Consider the following 17,482-nt stretch of genomic DNA (forward strand, 5'->3'; position numbering starts at 1 on the left):
AGGTGTGATGTAGTTAATATTCTAACGCTGACATTTCTAATGTAACTTCCTCCCTTTGGTGCCTCCATGTTTCAAAGAAATGGCGCCCTCTTGGATTACCCCATGGTGGATCACACATGATGAAGTGCCCTCTAGGATGCCCTTCTGGATTAAGATACTATGATAAATTATGGGTGCGCTATGGAGAAAACAAGATGCAGGTAGGCCGTCCTACAGTAAATATTTTGTTTCAGTTATCAGTCCCATTTTATCTCAGTCTCTCTCACATTTGGTGAAAGTAGAGTGACAGGCAGTGACTTTTACTCAAAAAACAATATTACAAAATTGGGTTTTAGACATTTATTACATGTATCTACTATTGCATTCATATATTCCACCACTTTTGTGAACCTAAGGCTTTGGTAAACCAATTTCCATCACAAAAACAGTTTGTCCACATGAGTAAAGGTATGTTTTTACAAGTTTTAATAAATCAGACTATAACTTTTTAGCTATAGGGCCAAATTACCTTTTTACCCTGTGCCTAAAGACATTGGTGCTTCATTATATAGAGAGCTGAGATTGTTCTGCAATTTTTGATGGCTAACACACGGGTATGTATCAAATGCAAGTGCCTTTTTAAAAAAAGTGAATTTAAGAAATTATGTAAAATCGAGACCTTGGAACCCAAAGGGTTTAGCAAAAGATTTGATTCGAAAAAATTACTTTTTGGTGCAGAAATGGTATCATCTCTTATCGGGGCTTATTTTAATTGTGTGCTACCAGTCACTGTGTGGGAGTCACTTTTTCTTTCTTTTTTTAACATATCATCCTCATAACACCTCAGTTTCGCCCATGAGGTCTTTGTACCATCGTGGAGTGCTTTACGAGGCTTCATTTTAGACCACTCATCCACTCGAGAGCAAGATCGATGCTTCACACGGGAATAATAATGTATTTCAGGGATGATTTTGTAGCCTTGATCCTCATGGTTCTGTCTCACAAATGTCTACTAGCTCTATTCCACATTAACTTATTTCCAAAGGCCTTGGGACACGGAGTCGTGAATGTTATTTCTTGCTAAGCCTTGTTTGATGCGCTACATTCATGCAGGCTGCTGCCCGTGAGGCTGTGGAGAAGGAGCCATGTCTCAGTCTTTGGACGTTTCAGATTTTTCTGGCCTCAAGGGTTGATTAACATTTTGACTATCAATGTTAGCGGAAAATCATCATTGATCAAATTGAACCAAACAACCGCAGTGAAAGCCGGGTACTTTTTTCAAACTGTTGTAATGTACTCTCGCTCTTTTTAAACTTACACGTCACTATTTGTTACTGATAGTTCTGCAGTTGGAATGACATGTGCTCATGGTTTTGTACAACTTACGGTTTTAGGGTGAAACATCAGCTCGGGATACACAGGATCACCATACTGCATTTTAGATTGAGTACGTAACCCTACAATAATCTCAACCTCAGCCTGAGGCTTTTAGTTCGTACATTTCTACCTTATTCCTCATGAATCATAATGTTGGATAAATTACACAACATTTGATGAAAAAAAAGCACACTCGTGGTCATGATTCGAAGGGAAGTTTTAGCCAACTTCTGTTTTAAATCAGTAATCATTTAAACTGCCTCACTGCATTCACAAAAGCCTTTGCATACCCTTATAATAAACTCTCATTGCTACTAATATTTAGTTCTACAAACTGTCTTTTGAGCAAAACTAATCAACTAAAGGATGCAAATGCACGTCCACAACACATGCACAACATGATTGGATCCGTCTTCTATCTGCTGCACTTCCACTACAGACATGTGGAAGGGGTTTGATTATAATTCGACGATAGAGGGCGCTAGTAAGCAAGGATAAAGCCACTGCTGGAATTCAGACAAGCCGCCTGAGAAGGATGCAGCTGCGGAGACTGGCTGCCTCTTTTCCCCTCTGTCCCTCGTTCTCTCTCTCCCTCTCTCCCTCTCTCCCTCTCTCCCTCTCTGCCCCTCAGTCCTCCACTCACTCATTCGCAGCGCCGCACTGCCCCTGTATCAAAACTGGAGAGCATCCCCAATTCCAATTGAGAGCGGGGTGTGCTCGCGCGCGCGCATCAAAGCACAAGTTTATTCTTTTTCTTGTTGTTGTTGTTGTTGTTGTTGTTGCTCTTAACACAGCGACAATGCGCTACAGTTGATGTGAATCCACACATAATCACCGAACATGTGCTGAGGTACCCGCCTTACACAAAGCATCCTTTTTAAGCACGATGAGTGACCGCCAGTGTCACGCGCATGTGTGTGCGTGTGTGTGTGTGTGCGCCCAACACGGCGTCCATCACAAGCACTCGGGTTGCAGACGCACACGGCGCACACTCATTTTGGGGAGTTGGGTTTGCGCAGTGGCGGGTCGTCTGTGGGAGAGGGGTGGGGTGGGGTGGGGTGGTGGGGGGGGGAGGGGGGGTGTCACGCGGGAGGGGGGTTATCTCTGTCCTTCTTCCTGCTCACGCACAATGAATTCAGAGCCACTGTCTGGGGGGGCTCCTGGATGCTGAGTGGAGTGAACAGCACGCGGGCGAAAAAGACACCGAGCCCTCTGCGCCGGAGAGCACAGCCCACTGGCGGCCACACGCATTCATATGAGTAACCACAGGGAAACCACAGCACTGCGCACACTGTCAGACAGACAGACAGCCCCTGTCCCGTCCGTGTCTGCTGCTGCTGGACATATATTTGGAATAGATATTAAAAGCATAACTTGTGTGTCAATCTCGGGAGTGCGTAAAAGTTCCTTATTTATTTATTTTTGGCAAGGGGTCTCTTGCGGCAAAGCCAACATCGCCGCATCACAGTGCATCTATACGCGACAACATTAAAATAACGTCATGCTTATTGTAATGTAAAATACATTCATTTGTGTTATAAGTAGTATTTTGTCTCGGATAACTCGACGTTTCGCCGAGCGGAGCACGAAGCATTTGGAACTGTGCTCACAGCGAAAAAAAAGTCCGTGCCAGCTTGGTCTCGGGGAAAATACAGATTAAAAAAAAGAAGAAGAAGACAAACACTATTATTATCAAGGCGTCTCACTCCTCTGTCCCGTTTATTTTTTGTCAAATATTGTCTGCCGGTGTCTGGACCGGGCGATCAAGACCAAGACCGTCCCTGTTTACCGGGCGCGCGGCTCCGGGAGAAGACACCGGAGGGGGGTGGAGAGAGAGAGAGAGAGAGAGAGAGAGAGAGAGAGAGAGGGGGCGGAGAGGGAGAGGGAGACTGCAATATCATTTGTGAATCCCTCTCACAGTGCTGCAGATCGGGGCTGCCAACACATGCAGCGCGTCTTGCAGGTGAGGGAACGGGCTGAATGTGCTGGACGAGAATCCCACCAACGTGTCCTTAAAACTGCGTGGGATGTACATGTGTGACTCTCTTCGAGTGATGTTTTTTGTCCTCTTATTAAAACATCCGTTTGCATTGTGAGGTTTGCAAAGAGAGAGAGAGAGAGAGAGAGAGAGAGAGAGAGAGAGATAGAGGGAGAGAGAGAGTGTGTGAGAACTGCACAGCTCGCAAGTGACTTGGAGGAAGAGATTAGAGTAGACAACCGGACAGGTGATTTAGCTCCATATTCACATCGTCAACGTCGGGAGTTGCCAGGCTGCGCGCGGACAACCTTCGCTGTCGGCTGAGTTTTGGGCAACCTGCGCGGCCACGTAAATGATCCTCTGACATATGTGTGTGGACGTATCGTCGGACAGAGGAGTGTTGCAGCCTCACCCCAAAAGACAAAAACAAGGAGATTCGAACCACACACTGTGAGTAAAAACGGCGGCACGTGGAAATGAATTCACTTTCCGGTGACATGATTCTCGGACTATAACAATTTGGGTTTATTACGCGCATTCGTGGAGGCGCACGGAGGCTCCACGGTGAGTTTTTTTTGTTTGTTGTTGATATCATTGCTTTTTTCTTTTCCGTTTTTTTTTCTTCTTCTTCTTTTTTTCTTTGAGTAAAACGAGGAAAGAGCCACTAACACCCCGGAGCTGGAGGAGGAAAAGCAGAGAGCAGACGCGGAGCCCGTGCACTTGCTGCTTTGCACTGCAGCAGGAGCGATGTAGGAAGTCGTCCGGAGGATGAAGACTCACGCATCCCGCTGCAGAGAGCTTTGCTCTGTATGAAAACGATATTTTTCTTCTTCTTCCGTATTCGGACTCTCCCGGCAGTGATTTAAAAACAATTTTTGGACAAATTCATTTTTTTCTAACTGGACATTTATTTTTTTCAAAAGAAGAACAATGAGGACTACTGGTGCAGTGGACTATTTGTTCTATTGCATGCTCATCCTGCAGCTTGTGCATCAGCCCGCTGCCAAGCAAGTGCTCCGGTACCGTTTGGCCGAGGAGGGACCCGCCGATGTCAGAGTAGGGAACGTAGCCGGCGACCTGGGCATCGTTGCCGGGTCCGGCGAGGTGACATTCACGCTAGAATCAGGCTCCGATTTTTTCAAAATAGACAACATAACAGGTGAGCTCACCACCAATGAGAGGCGCATAGACCGTGAAAAATTACAACAGTGCCAAATGATATTTGATGAAAATGAGTGCTTTATAGATTTCGAAGTGTCAGTGATTGGACCAGCCCAGAGCTGGGTGGACCTCTTTGAGGGAAAAGTCATCATATTAGATATAAATGATAACACCCCGTCTTTCCCATCCCCTGTCCTGACACTGTCTGTGGAGGAAAACAGACCCATTGGAACCCTTTATCTGCTGCCCACAGCCACAGACAGAGATTTTGGGAGAAATGGAATAGAGCGATACGAGCTTATCCAGGACAATGGGGAGAATTTGAGGCGCTTGGGCTCTACTGGGGATTCATTCTCGGGGAAGAGGAGATTTGATGAAGGCGCGAGCAGGAGCAGCGTCTTTGAACTGCAAGTTGCTGACACTACCGACGGAGAGAAGCAGCCTCAACTCATCATTAAAGGGGCCCTTGATAGGGAACAGAGAGACTCCTATGAGCTCACACTGCGCGTTAGAGACGGAGGAGATCCCCCTCGCTCCTCTCAAGCCATTCTAAGGGTGATGATCACCGATGTGAATGACAACAACCCTCGGTTTGAGAAGAGTGTGTATGAAGCTGACCTACCAGAAAACAGCTCCCCCGGTGCCCCCATACTGCAGCTCAAAGCGGCCGATGCAGACGTGGGGGTTAATGGTCAAATAGAGTACGTGTTTGGGGCAGCCACAGAGTCAGTGAGGCGGCTTCTGAGGCTGGACGAGAGCACAGGGTGGCTGAGTGTGCTGCACCGCATTGACCGTGAAGAAGTGAGCCAACTGAGGTTCACAGTAATGGCCCGTGACCGAGGCCAGCCCCCGAAAATGGACAAGGCCACTGTGGTGTTGAACATCAAGGATGAGAATGACAACGTTCCCGCGATAGAGATACGGAAAATCGGACGCATTTTCTTAAAAGATGGCATAGCCAACGTGGCTGAGGACGTGGTGGTGGACACACCCATTGCCTTAGTGCAGGTGTCAGACCGTGACCAGGGGGAAAACGGCATTGTGACATGCACCGTGGTCGGGGATGTTCCCTTTCAGCTCAAACCAGCCAGTGAGATGGAAGGTGAGCAGAATAAAAAGAAATATTTCCTCCACACGTCCGCCACGCTGGACTACGAGGCCACACAGGAATACAATGTGGTCATAGTGGCTGTGGACTCTGGAAGCCCGAGTCTGGCAAGTAATAACTCTGTTATCGTCAAAGTGGGCGACACTAACGACAACCCTCCTATCTTCAGCCAGAATGTAGTAGAGGTGTCGTTTCCAGAAAACAATGCCCCTGGCGAGAGGGTGACAACAGTGGCAGCCATTGACGCAGATAGTGGGAAGAATGCTGAAATAGCCTATTCCCTGGACTCATCAGTAAATGGGATTTTCTCTATCGATGCAGACAGTGGAGACATCAGAGTAAACACCATCCTGGATAGAGAGCAAACAGAGCGCTACGAATTCAAAGTGATAGCCAAAGATAAAGGTATACACACTCTGCAGGGCTCTGCGACTGTGGTCGTCCTTGTGGCAGACAAGAATGACAACGAACCAAAGTTCATGCAGGATGTGTTCACCTTCTACGTCAAAGAGAACCTTGAGCCAAACAGCCCAGTTGGCATGGTCACGGTCATTGATGCAGACAAGGGCCAAAATGCAGAGATGAGCCTTTTCATTGAAGAAGAGGAGGAAATATTTTCAATCGAGAACGACACTGGGACTATTTTCTCCACCCTCTCATTTGACAGAGAGCAGAAAACCACTTACACATTCCGCGTCAAAGCCGTGGACGGTGGCGATCCCCCAAGATCGGCCACTGCCACAGTTTCACTCTTAATCATGGACGAAAATGACAACGCACCGACTGTCACTTTCCCAATAAACAGCTCCTACACCCTTCTTCCTCCCTCCAGTAACATCAGAACGGTAGTCAGAACTGTCATAGCCACCGATTCCGACACCGGCATCCACGCGGACTTGAACTACAGCATCATCGGTGGAAACCCCTTCAAGCTGTTTGAGATTGATGGCGGCACCGGGGTCATTTCGCTGGTGGCGAAGCTGGACCTGAAGCACTTCGGCCTCCACAGACTGGTGGTGCAGGTGAACGACAGAGGCCAGCCGTCGCAGAGCACCACCACTCTAGTTCACGTGTATGTTAACGAGACACTTTCCAATTCCACAGTCGTGGATGCCCAGGTGGCGAAGAGCCTGAGCACGTCCCTCAACACCAACATTGCCGGTGACCCCAACTATGATCTCAGCAAACAGCGGCTAAGCATCGTCATTGGAGTCGTTTCGGGCATCATGACGGTCATCCTGATTATTCTGGTTGTCGTCATGGCCCGCTACTGCCGCCCCAAGAATAAGAATGGCTACGAGGCCGGTAAAAAGGACCACGAAGACTTCTTCACACCACAGCAGCACGATAAGTCCAAGAAGCCCAAGAAAGACAAGAAGAAACAGAAGTCTAAACAGCCCCTCTATAGCAGCATCGTCACCGTCGAGGCCTCCAAACCCAACGGGCAGCGCTACGACGGCGTCAACGAAAAGCTGTCGGACAGTCCCGGCATGGGCCGCTACCGCTCGGTCAACGGAGGGCCGGGGAGCCCGGATCTGGCCCGGCACTACAAGTCCAGTTCGCCGCTCCCGACCGTCCAGCTTCACCCGCAGTCGCCGACAGCTGGGAAAAAGCACCAGGCAGTTCAGGACCTGCCCCCTGCCAACACCTTTGTTGGCACCGGAGATAACATTTCCCTTGGATCTGACCACTGCTCTGAATACAGCAGTCAAACCATCAACAAGTACAACAAACAGGTAAGAAGACACATCTCCATGCCCCCCCCCCCCCCCCCCCCCCCCCCCCCCCCCCCCCCCCGTGCTCCCCCCCCCCCCCCTCCACCACTCTTAAATGTCTTCTGTTTCTTCCTCTTAGTGTTCTCTCTGCCATAATGCTTTCTGACAGGGCTAGTCTCAGTAGTCGTGTTGCCTTTATGGTGCTAATGTGTGTCAAGTTAGCGGTATTGATCTGTTTCGGTTTGGAGTGCCATTCACATGTAATATTGAAAGGGAAGAAAAAAGGTTTAGCGTATCATACGATAGGGGGTATTGTTACCGCTCGACCAACGTTCCCCCTTTTAGGCGGCCTTTCCCGTCACATCTACTAAACTTAGCAACTACACGTTGTAGTGGTGTAGACAGCTCACATAAGGGTTTGGTTTGCAGTTATTTTATCCCAGAGGGGCGCGTGCCTGGGGCTGGTTACGCTCCCCCTTAGCCATGTCATGCCCTGCCCTGCCCCTCTGTCTTGTGACAAGGGTGCCTTGTCTTTCTGTGAAAGAGAGCTAAAAAAACAACAAAAAAAACAAAAAGGAGGGTAAAAGGCAGAAAGGTAGATGTAGGGTGAATGCAGCACAAACACGGCTTTGTGAGCTTTGTGAGTCACTTTTACAGTCTGGGCTTGAGTACGAACATCTGGCCAGGAAGTCTTATTAACATTCTTCTGCACTTCTGGGTCTGCATCAATCCATCGCCCTAGCAGTGAAATTGGACATTTTTATATTACCTCCCCTATTGTGCCTCGGCTTCTTTTACTCCCTTTATCCGTTTCCTATAAATGTCTGCCATCTTCTACCTGCTTTGCTTCCACTCTCTCCTCCACCCTCCAGCTAATCTTACGTCCCTTCGTGTCTTTTCCCAGTAACTCTTTTCTTCCATTTGCAGTGCTGTAAAAAAAAAAAAGTGTAGGTGGCATGATGTGATATTCAAATGTGAGCTTTTTTTTTTCTCTTCAATTCAAGCTTTCTATTTTTCGCTGTGAGGTGCAACAACAGCAAGAAACAAAATTAATGCATTATGAAGTCAGTTGATTTGCGGATTTCAGGAAAAAGAACACTATTGTTTCATGTGTTTTCCATGGCAGTTTAATGAATTATTGATCTATCTTTTACATGGTGTCAGCACTGCTCTTTAGAAATCTGGAGTGCTGTTTTCTCTCAGAACACAGCTGGATTCTTCCTTTTTTTTTTGGTTTCTGATCTCCTCGTTCTTTTTCTCTGGCTACATCTTGGTTCATGTTTTTTTATATTCTATGCCCACTGTCGCCCCTCAAACTCTCTCCTTTGGCTCTATGTAGTACATCCTTGCATGCCTTGCAACCACCCGTGCTGCCTCTATTCCTTCAGTATTCCTTTTGCTCTGTTCTTTTGGGGGGGGGGTTTCAGCCTCCGCCACATCATACACTTTACAATTGTGCTCTCATGCCTTGCCTTTTTTTTCTTTTTCTTGCAGTGGTTTCTTTTTAAATCTCCACTCTCATCTCTCTATATTCCCTCTCTCTTTCGATTACTCCTCTCAAATCATACCACTTCCCTTTTTTTACTCCTCTACCTGCTCTTCCCCTGCTCTGTCTTTTAACAGCTTCTAATATGGTGTATTCACTGAGCTGCTTCCCAGAGTGTGAGGAGTGCTGTTGCTTTCGGATGTCTCCTGCATAATTAAAAGGGCACTCTATTTGCTGCTGCGGTAGCAGCATGTATTGTGTGTCACTATGCTCCACTTATATAATTATTTATTTACTCTCTACATTAATGCCGCGGTAACTTTTATGGACTGCGTTTGTTAGAAGACAGTGTCGTGGGAAAAACCATAATGCACAAAGAGAATTTCCTTTTAGTTTGGATGTATACATTGTAATATGTGAAGAAAGTGTTTACTGGTCTACTGGGCGGTGGCGTTGCCCGTTAGGTATTTAATATACAATAGCTAGGTAGTATTCAAATAGCCTTTTATATCCCTTGGGCTTAGTAAATACTTACTGTTGATGATACATTCTGTTGGGGTGAATAGGGTGTAATTTAAGAGAGCTAATTGAAGAGAAGGTGTGTGTTCATGTGCAACAATTATGGCTTTAAACAGGCACCTCTGTATTAGATTAAGTAGCGAAGCGGTCACACTCTCGATTTTAGGGACGCCTGGAAATATTCTGTAGTCACATAAGTGCCACTACAGCTTAAAGACATAATAAAACACTCAGCGGCACTCGCGTTCCTCAGTTAAGTGATGCCTTCAACGAAAACCAGTCACGTTATGCCGTTAATATATTTTGTATTTTTCTTTGGAAAGGACATGCTTTGCTTTCTTGACATTTATTCATAGTATAGTTCATATTTTACCTTTTTGAATCACATTTGGCTACAAACGAGGTTGAGCCTGAAGATTAATGATGAGTGATAGCGAGGGATATTTTTCATTGTGCATGTGTGTGTGCGCACATGCACTCCCTCGCCCCACAAAACCCTTCTCTTTTACCACTCCCTCTCTTTTTGTCCATCTGTGGGAAGAGATAGAGACAGGCACAAGAAAGACGGCCCTGTTGGCGGCATAGAGAATGGGCCCTACTGTTTCACAAGGGACTCAGGGGGTCGGGTGGAGAGAAAGAGTGAGTGATGAGAGAGGGAGAGAATAGTGCTGACCATTGACTGTAAGGTATCGGGTTCCGTCTTCCTCTCTCCTCGCCTACCTAATCTTACAATGACTGCACAGGCAACTTGCTCGGGCAGGTAACCAAGCAACTGAGGGAGTTAATCGGCGAGGCGAGCCTTTCTTTTTTGCCCATCAGACATAAAACCAGTCATTAAGCTGATCTAGCGGTGAGGGAGCAGCCGGCGTGTCACCCGGCATCTGCTGAGGCTTGATCAGGAGACTTGACTTTCTTTAACTCCATTGATTGGGACTTTTTTTTCTTCTTCTTCATATTTTGTTCTGTGTGTCGCCGTGTGGGCCAAATTACACTTGTTGGTCTGTCTGCTTCTTACATACCCGTGTCCGGTCCTTACATCTGCCGGCTGGTGAGTCGCGCGGTGCACTTAACAGAGCACTTAACTGTATTACTTTTGGCAGTAGCCTCCGTTGCACCCATTGCCAGAAAATAACGCCGTCTATCCGTAATGTGGTGAGGAATGAAATCACTTAGCCATCAGCTTTTGTTTTTCATCATTGCACTTCAAAGTGCCACTGGTTGCCCAGGTGGATCACTTTTAATCAGTGGTGAGCCACAGCAGCTTGTATTCTGTGCTGTCGCCGCGTAGCCCCTCAGGGCAGGCGAAGCCCTGGTCCACACTCTCATACCAGGTCATCCTGCCCCAGGGCTGATGCAGCATGTTGGCCTGGAACCAGCTGTTCCTCCTCTGCGTTCTTGTAGCTGCAACCTCTCCAGCACGAGGCCCGAATGCAGCCGAGAAGCGTACCATTTGCATAAGGGCAAATCTTTGCCTCCGTCAAACAATATCGCCAGGCAAATAGGGGTCACTTGGATGGTGTTTGTAGCCAAAACATAGGAAGTGAGTGCCCTTCAGGCTGCGGGCAGATCAGGAAACCAATATGGAAATGCAGCACTTTCCCTCTGGCCTCGTTTGTTTTAGCCAATCAAATGTAGCTGCCTAAAAACACCTATGAAAAGCCACAAACGACCCAATTGAAATCTCACGAAAGACCCGCTGCTGCAGCTTTTTAGGCGTCTTCAGTTTGATAGGAAACCCCGTACGTGCCGGCATCGTCCGAAACCACTTAATCTGTGGAGCCGATGTGACATTCAGTTACTCGTCGCGCTCAGGAAGGTAATTGCTTGTTAAGAGGATCCATGAAATATCAATAAGGCGTGGCCACCAACCTCCACCCGCCCCCCCTCTCCCTCCATGGTTGCTAATACAGGTCAACTTTTGAGTAAGCCAACAAAGCAGCCGCTTTTCTCAATCATAAGCAATTCTGACTTTTGAGGACATCGTGATAACTGGTGTCATAGCAACGTCTCTGAATGTCAGGCTAAAGCGCCAAAAGGTCTAAAAAATAAAAAAAACGGGAAAAAAAAACACAATCTGGAAATCTTGCATCTCGTAAGAAATGAAATGATGTGCAATGAGCTGGTTTTGTTTATTGCCACATTATTATTAGCGTGTGCCCTTTTGTGCGACGCTGCGTACCGCCGACTGTGGCTAATTTGATCAGAATTGTTTTTGGATCTATTACGGCTTAATTCAATCTACGGCTGCTCGGGCTTTTGTTGTTTACGTTATGGGAGGAAAATGGAAGGAGTAAGAGTGCACGGTAATACTCGTGAAATTGCAGCGGGCAGCATTTTTCTGGTATAATTTGGTTTGGTGATTTGAATGCATTCGCTCTGAGGCAATTACTAATCTCAGGATTAGACTTACCTGATACGCCAGCAGAAATAGTGAGGACTCCGAGAGGAAGTCAGGGAGCGATCGGGTACAGCTGGTTTCTGCTACATTACCCTGCATAATATGTTAATACTGAGCTTTTCACTCCTTGCACCTATGGGGGAAACCATGAAAAAGCGTTGCTTCATTTCTATTTCTTTGCCTTCCCTTCTCTTCTCCGCATACAATGGATGAGCAAGGGAGCTTAGTTTTCCGCGCATTGGAAATAAATACTCGTGATTGAAGGAGCCCCAACTCATTCGCCAACATTTGTCACGATAAGATGCCAGAATACAGAGAATAGGGGGGGGGGGGCGACGGGGAGAAACCGACAAGAAATTTAAGTCGCATGCCACCTTGATTGCTCTCCACGCGGCTGATTGTAAGTGGCAATGTCGGGGGATGCCACCTTCTTTCTCGCCGCTTCTTTCAATTTGATGTCATCGGAGAAAAAAAATGGAATTTCATTTCATACGCGGCAGCGATCGCATTAGATAGGGCTCACCTGGATAAAGCCGATTCATTTTTGCAGATTTGCCTTTCCTGTGTTACTATCAATCATCGCGTGCTCATCATATCGCCGACTTGTTTTTCATGGCAACCCTTTGGAGGTGTTTGTACAGTAAATTGACTTTCACGTGGCTCCCAGGGTCTATGATAGGCTAGCCTTGTTGTTTCCTCTGTAGCTGTCCTCTTGTATCGACCACAGATGCTCGAACCCACTAAATGAGAACATCGCTGATCGGCGCTGCTGTAAAGTCCTGAGGGAATAGTTCTCTGTCGGCGAGCTGGAGCACAACACGGATCAGACGTTGAGGCTGGTTGTTTGTGAGACTAATAGGAAAAACAATAATGCTTTGTTTACTGTACGCTGCACCTCATCAACATTGCGAAAACCTTGTGGCATAGTATTTCCCATAATGATGTGATTTTGTTGTTGTTGTTGTTTTCGTAAAAAGGTCACTGGCCATTTGTTCTCATGGTGTTGATTCAAACAGGTGGCAGAGTAAAAAAAAAAAGTCCTTTTCTTCCACCAAGATTTCCTTTTTTCTTTTTTTTCTTTCTCCGCGCGCCGCGCTCACGTCCATCTCTCGCCGCGGATGAGACGCGGCAGTGAATCAGACGGATCACTCGCCGTCAGTGTTGCCTCACATGGGTCCAAGGTGTCAAGGGAACTGCCAGCAAGGCTCCTGGCCCACCTGTCAGAGATTTAACCCCCCCTCCAACTGTCTGGCATCCAGCCGCATGTTGTGACACGCGGCCTTCGTGAAAATGAGAATACGAGTTATGAAAGATAGACACGCGGTGCCGTGATTTACCCCCTCGGGGGGGAAACCACCTTTTAGCTCCGGCAGCCAACTGTAAAGCTTCTTCACGCAAAGTAAACTTGTTTGTCAAGCGGAGCTGACAGACAGGTGACGAAAGAGACACTTTAACTGACACGTGGCCTAATAGTATATTAGTACAATTTAAAAAAAAAAGTGGAACCGTCATGTGGTTCGCATTGTTTTTTTTATAAGGGTCTGACACACATGCACCTGCTCTGCCTCACACATGGACTCCGACCTTTCTTTCTTTTTTTTTGTGCTGAAATATTAACATGCGTTGAGATCTCCTGACTGCGTAAGACACATTAATAATTGTCCGGTTTTAATAATGCATCCGGAAGCTTTTCTCTTGTTCAAAAGGATATAGCGTTTTTATTAACAGGCTGCAGCTAAGCAGCGGAGTATAATGGGTCCGACTTGACTTGGGAAGGGGAGGGATGGGACAGCTTGACTGCTTCTATTAGCCCTGTTTTGGTGCGGCCCCCCCCCCCCCCCAAATGAGATTATATGTGTATGAAACAGGAGGTAGAGCACTCACCGACCATCCATCAAAGTCTGGGGGGACCTGTGCCAAAGTTTGTGCACGTGTACTCAGTGTCTACGGTGCGGACGTGTGTGTGTGTGTGATAAAGCGTGTGGGTGTACAGTACGAATGTGTGTATGTGTGTTGTCGTATACCCTGTGGGGGCTGGAGAGGAGGGCAACCGGGGGGGGGGGGGGGGGGGCCTCCACAGTCCAGCCTCTCCATCATCCCGCCCGGCAGGCACACGCGCGGCGACATGCCTGAGAGGGTTTCAATATCCTGTGTGTGTGTGTGTGTGTGTGTGTGTGTGTGTGTGTGTGTGTGTGTGTGTGTGAGCCTGTGCTGCTGTGTTTACCCAAGGAATGCAGTTCATTATATTTGTATGTGTGTCTGGTTATTACATATACTCTCTACACACATGCCTAAAGAGGCAGATGGAGCCTGAAGGCTCGAGTAATACTTTATCTTCAACCGCCAAAAACAAGCTTGAGTGGATGATGTCACGCTGGGTAACCGTGGCTGCCCTCGAGCAAGGCAGCGGGAACCCTTTGCCCCCACTGAGCTATTTATTGGACACCGGCTATGACTGCTCATGTGTATTTAAACACAAAAAAACAAAAGAAAAGCAGGAGGAGCCCCTGTATCGATGAGGCCTTACTTTACCTTAGCAGGCTATTAGCCAGGCCCGATAACTCTTGTCAGAGGCTGGAGGAGCCTCCCTGCCTGCTGGAGAATGAAGGTCACAGGGCAGCTGGAGTTACGAGCGGCCTCGCTACATAACTGCTATCAAATCAGATGAAATATGAAGTCCGGACAGCTTTTTAAAATTGTTTTAATGGCAATTTCTCAATTTCTTACTCTGTACTTACAGTGCGTTCACTCCTTTTCCGTGCAGCAGTCGAGGACTGGAATGTGAATAAGGTACAGCCTGGTTTGTGATCACCGTGAGGCGGATGAGAGCAACGTTGATGTATTATATTTCCTTCTGTATCTTTAGTCATGGTCTTACATCGGCTTCTGAGCATTTTAATGATGATTTGATGTCGTATGAAAAAAAGGGAGGAAAGAGAATCCTCGAGTAAATTAAAGTAGGTCCATCTTTTGCTCTCCGCTTGTGTGTCTTCATCTCGGTAATATTTAGAGCGGAGGGATCAATCGAGTAGTTGATCAACAAAAAAATGAATTTGCGTTATCAAGCAGAAATGCAGCTCCCGGTTTGCAGCTCCGTGAATGTGAATATTTTATGCTCGTCGTTGTGATATTTGAGAGTAAACTGAACATCGGTGAGTTACTGCTGAACAAATACCTTTTATAATGGACCCATTTCACTACTTTTTACTAGATGAATGGACAATGCCTATTGTTTTTGGAGTGTCCAAATAGCGCATTAAGAATGAGTCATCGCACTTTGCTTGATGAAAAAAAATGGTTCTCAGCCTCAAGCTTGAGATGAAAGGTTTTGTAGTCGAGCGGGGCTCCATATATGCCCCATATATATTTCAGCCAGGATAAATTGTATATAGTCGTACACAGTTCCTCATATGCTGCGTGTTCCCCCTCAAGGCCTAGACATGCTAGAAACTGAACAATAAAGTGGAGATGACTGTAATGCTGGCCTTAGTCAGACAAATTCTACTGTGGATTGAGGAGCTCCAGACATTTAATATGGTTGCAAGTATTGATTTGCGGCAACTTGCCCTATAGCCTGTTTATTATCTAGCTTTGGTTTCACCTTTTACTCCTTTTCTTTGCAGCATCTCAGGAGATGGAGAGTCCTCCATCTCATTTCTCCCTCTCTCCTCCCCAGCAACAACGTTCTCGTTTAACAACTACAAGACGAGTCAATCAAAGCGGCCACCGGCAAGGAGCGGCCATTATGGTTTGTGAATGAGCGCGTCCACTCAGGTGCTTGAACAAGGGCGTGTTCTGAGCTGTTCTGGAGGGGGGGGGGGGGGGGGGGGCGGGGGGACTGAAAGACTGGTCTTTACTGTGAGGTGGCACAATGCAACACTCAGGACTCAATAGCCAATTGTAAATTGCAGAGTGGAATCTGTGGTGAAAAGTGCCTTGAGGGGGAACTGGTCCACAGAGGTGGTGGTGGTGGGGTGGGGTGGGGTGGGGTGGGGGGGGGGGGGGGGTATAGGGATTGTTGTTTTATCCGCAGTTACTTTTATCCAGGTTGATGAGGTCTGGGATTGTGGGGAAAGGCGAAGACATCAATCAAAGTGACAAGTCCGGGGGCGGTAAAATGATTAGAATAACAGTAAACAAAGCCGCTTCAACGCAAGCAGGTTTCTTTTTCTTCTTTTCTTCATACTTTACCTCAAACTTTATTTCCAAGCCCGGCCTTCCCGCTTAATAACCTTCACTTAACGTCAGATCCATCACATTCGAAGCCGCCGATGATGATATATTAATAACAGACTTCGGGGGGCCGACTGCTGGGAACACAAAGTGCACGACGGCACAACCGTCGCGCGGGCCAAGAGCTCTCTCGTGATCCGGTGACGAGCTCACAGGGGGCGCCGACGAGCAGCTCAGAGCCGACACGGGGGACCCTTACGAGTGTGCAGGTCCCCCCCCCCCCTCACCCCCCCCACCCCCCAGCCGGACTTAGAGGGGGAAGACTACTGCTTTCCGTTTAATCGCTATCAGAATTCTGCGAGCGCTGCAGCAAATGTTTGAGTAGCGGAGATTACTCCCCCCCCTCCCCCGTGAAGCCAATTGCGCGCCGACTGTTTGATGTCGAGGCAAATGTGCTCGACATGCAAACCGCTCTCTCTCTCTCTCTCTCTCTCGCCCTCCTTTTCTTTTCCCCTTCACTCTGCACATTTGAGAGATTTACGTCGGGCCGTGCGCACGTGTTTGCCTGCTCTTTTCAATCCCTTTGAATGAGCTTTTCTTCGCCGAGAGGGCCCCCTCTCTTCTCTGTGGTCGAAAATGGGGGGGGGGGGGGGGGGGGGCGCGACAACTGGAGACCCTCGTAATTTCTGTTTAAAGTGCCAGCGTTATCTGGGCCGCCGTGTTTTTTTGTTTGAACAAGGAGGCGCACTGGCGGAGGGGGTCCTCAGTCGCTGTTTGAACCGCATGCCTGTGTTGGCTCAGGGATCCTTGGTGGGCTATCCAATGTTACTATGGCAATATACAGTACCTCGGCGCTCCCCTTCCCCCCCCCCCCTCCACACACACACACACACACACATTCTCACAACTTCTCCCATGGCCACATGCCTGGAGTTCTTTTTTTAAAAAAAAAGGCTTTCATTACTCTCTCATCTTGCTTGTACCTGGTAATTCAGACACATCGCTGCCAAAAGCGGGGGCTCGGGGGCAACGTCCTCCTGGAAAGTCACAGTACTCCAACAGCGTTGGCCCGGAGGTGGAAGAGGCGTGGGAACTCCATGTTCCACTAAACTCTTTTGATAAAAGCCACCTGGGCAAGCGGGGAGCTTTACAAAGATGAAGGTCCCTGAACACTAAATTGGCAGCAGTGGCTTCACTACAATGGGCTCATCTCTTCCCAGTGTCACAGCTCCTCGGGGACCCCGTAATTTACTGCCCTCCCCACTTTGAGTTCTTGATTCATGAGATCAAATTAGACAGTGAGGGAAACATCAGTGGCTGCACAACCCTTTGCTCTTTAACTGGACCCTATTATTCCGGCACCGCCTCCTAAGTCATGGTTGCTGGTTAACCAGCCACACGCCTCTTCCTGCCTGGGAAATGTGCTGACAAGGGCCATTTCAAATAGTGTGTCCACTAGAGATGTCAAGTCTCACATCCACCCCTTTAGAGAAAAGACATGCCTCGCAAGGTCAAGTTATTATTGATGTAATGCGCCACGCAAAATTTGTTTAAACATCGCAGAGTATCAAATAACCACAAATCTTAA

General features: G+C 47.6%; 1 protein-coding gene across 1 annotated transcript in view; it reads left to right on the top strand.

Moving 5' to 3' along the window:
- The first annotated feature begins 3,255 nt into the window (after nt 1-3,255).
- Nucleotides 3,256-17,482, top strand: part of pcdh7b (protocadherin 7b) — a 46,549-nt gene continuing 32,322 nt past the window's right edge. Inside the window, exon 1 of the mRNA XM_034557765.1 lies at nt 3,256-7,359. Within this exon, the coding sequence (XP_034413656.1) occupies nt 4,265-7,359 (3,095 nt within the window). The 5' untranslated portion in view covers nt 3,256-4,264. The remainder of the gene's footprint in view (nt 7,360-17,482) is intronic.

The sequence above is a fragment of the Cyclopterus lumpus genome, chromosome 18 (genome assembly GCF_009769545.1).
Source record: "Cyclopterus lumpus isolate fCycLum1 chromosome 18, fCycLum1.pri, whole genome shotgun sequence".
Lineage (NCBI taxonomy): Eukaryota > Metazoa > Chordata > Actinopteri > Perciformes > Cyclopteridae > Cyclopterus > Cyclopterus lumpus.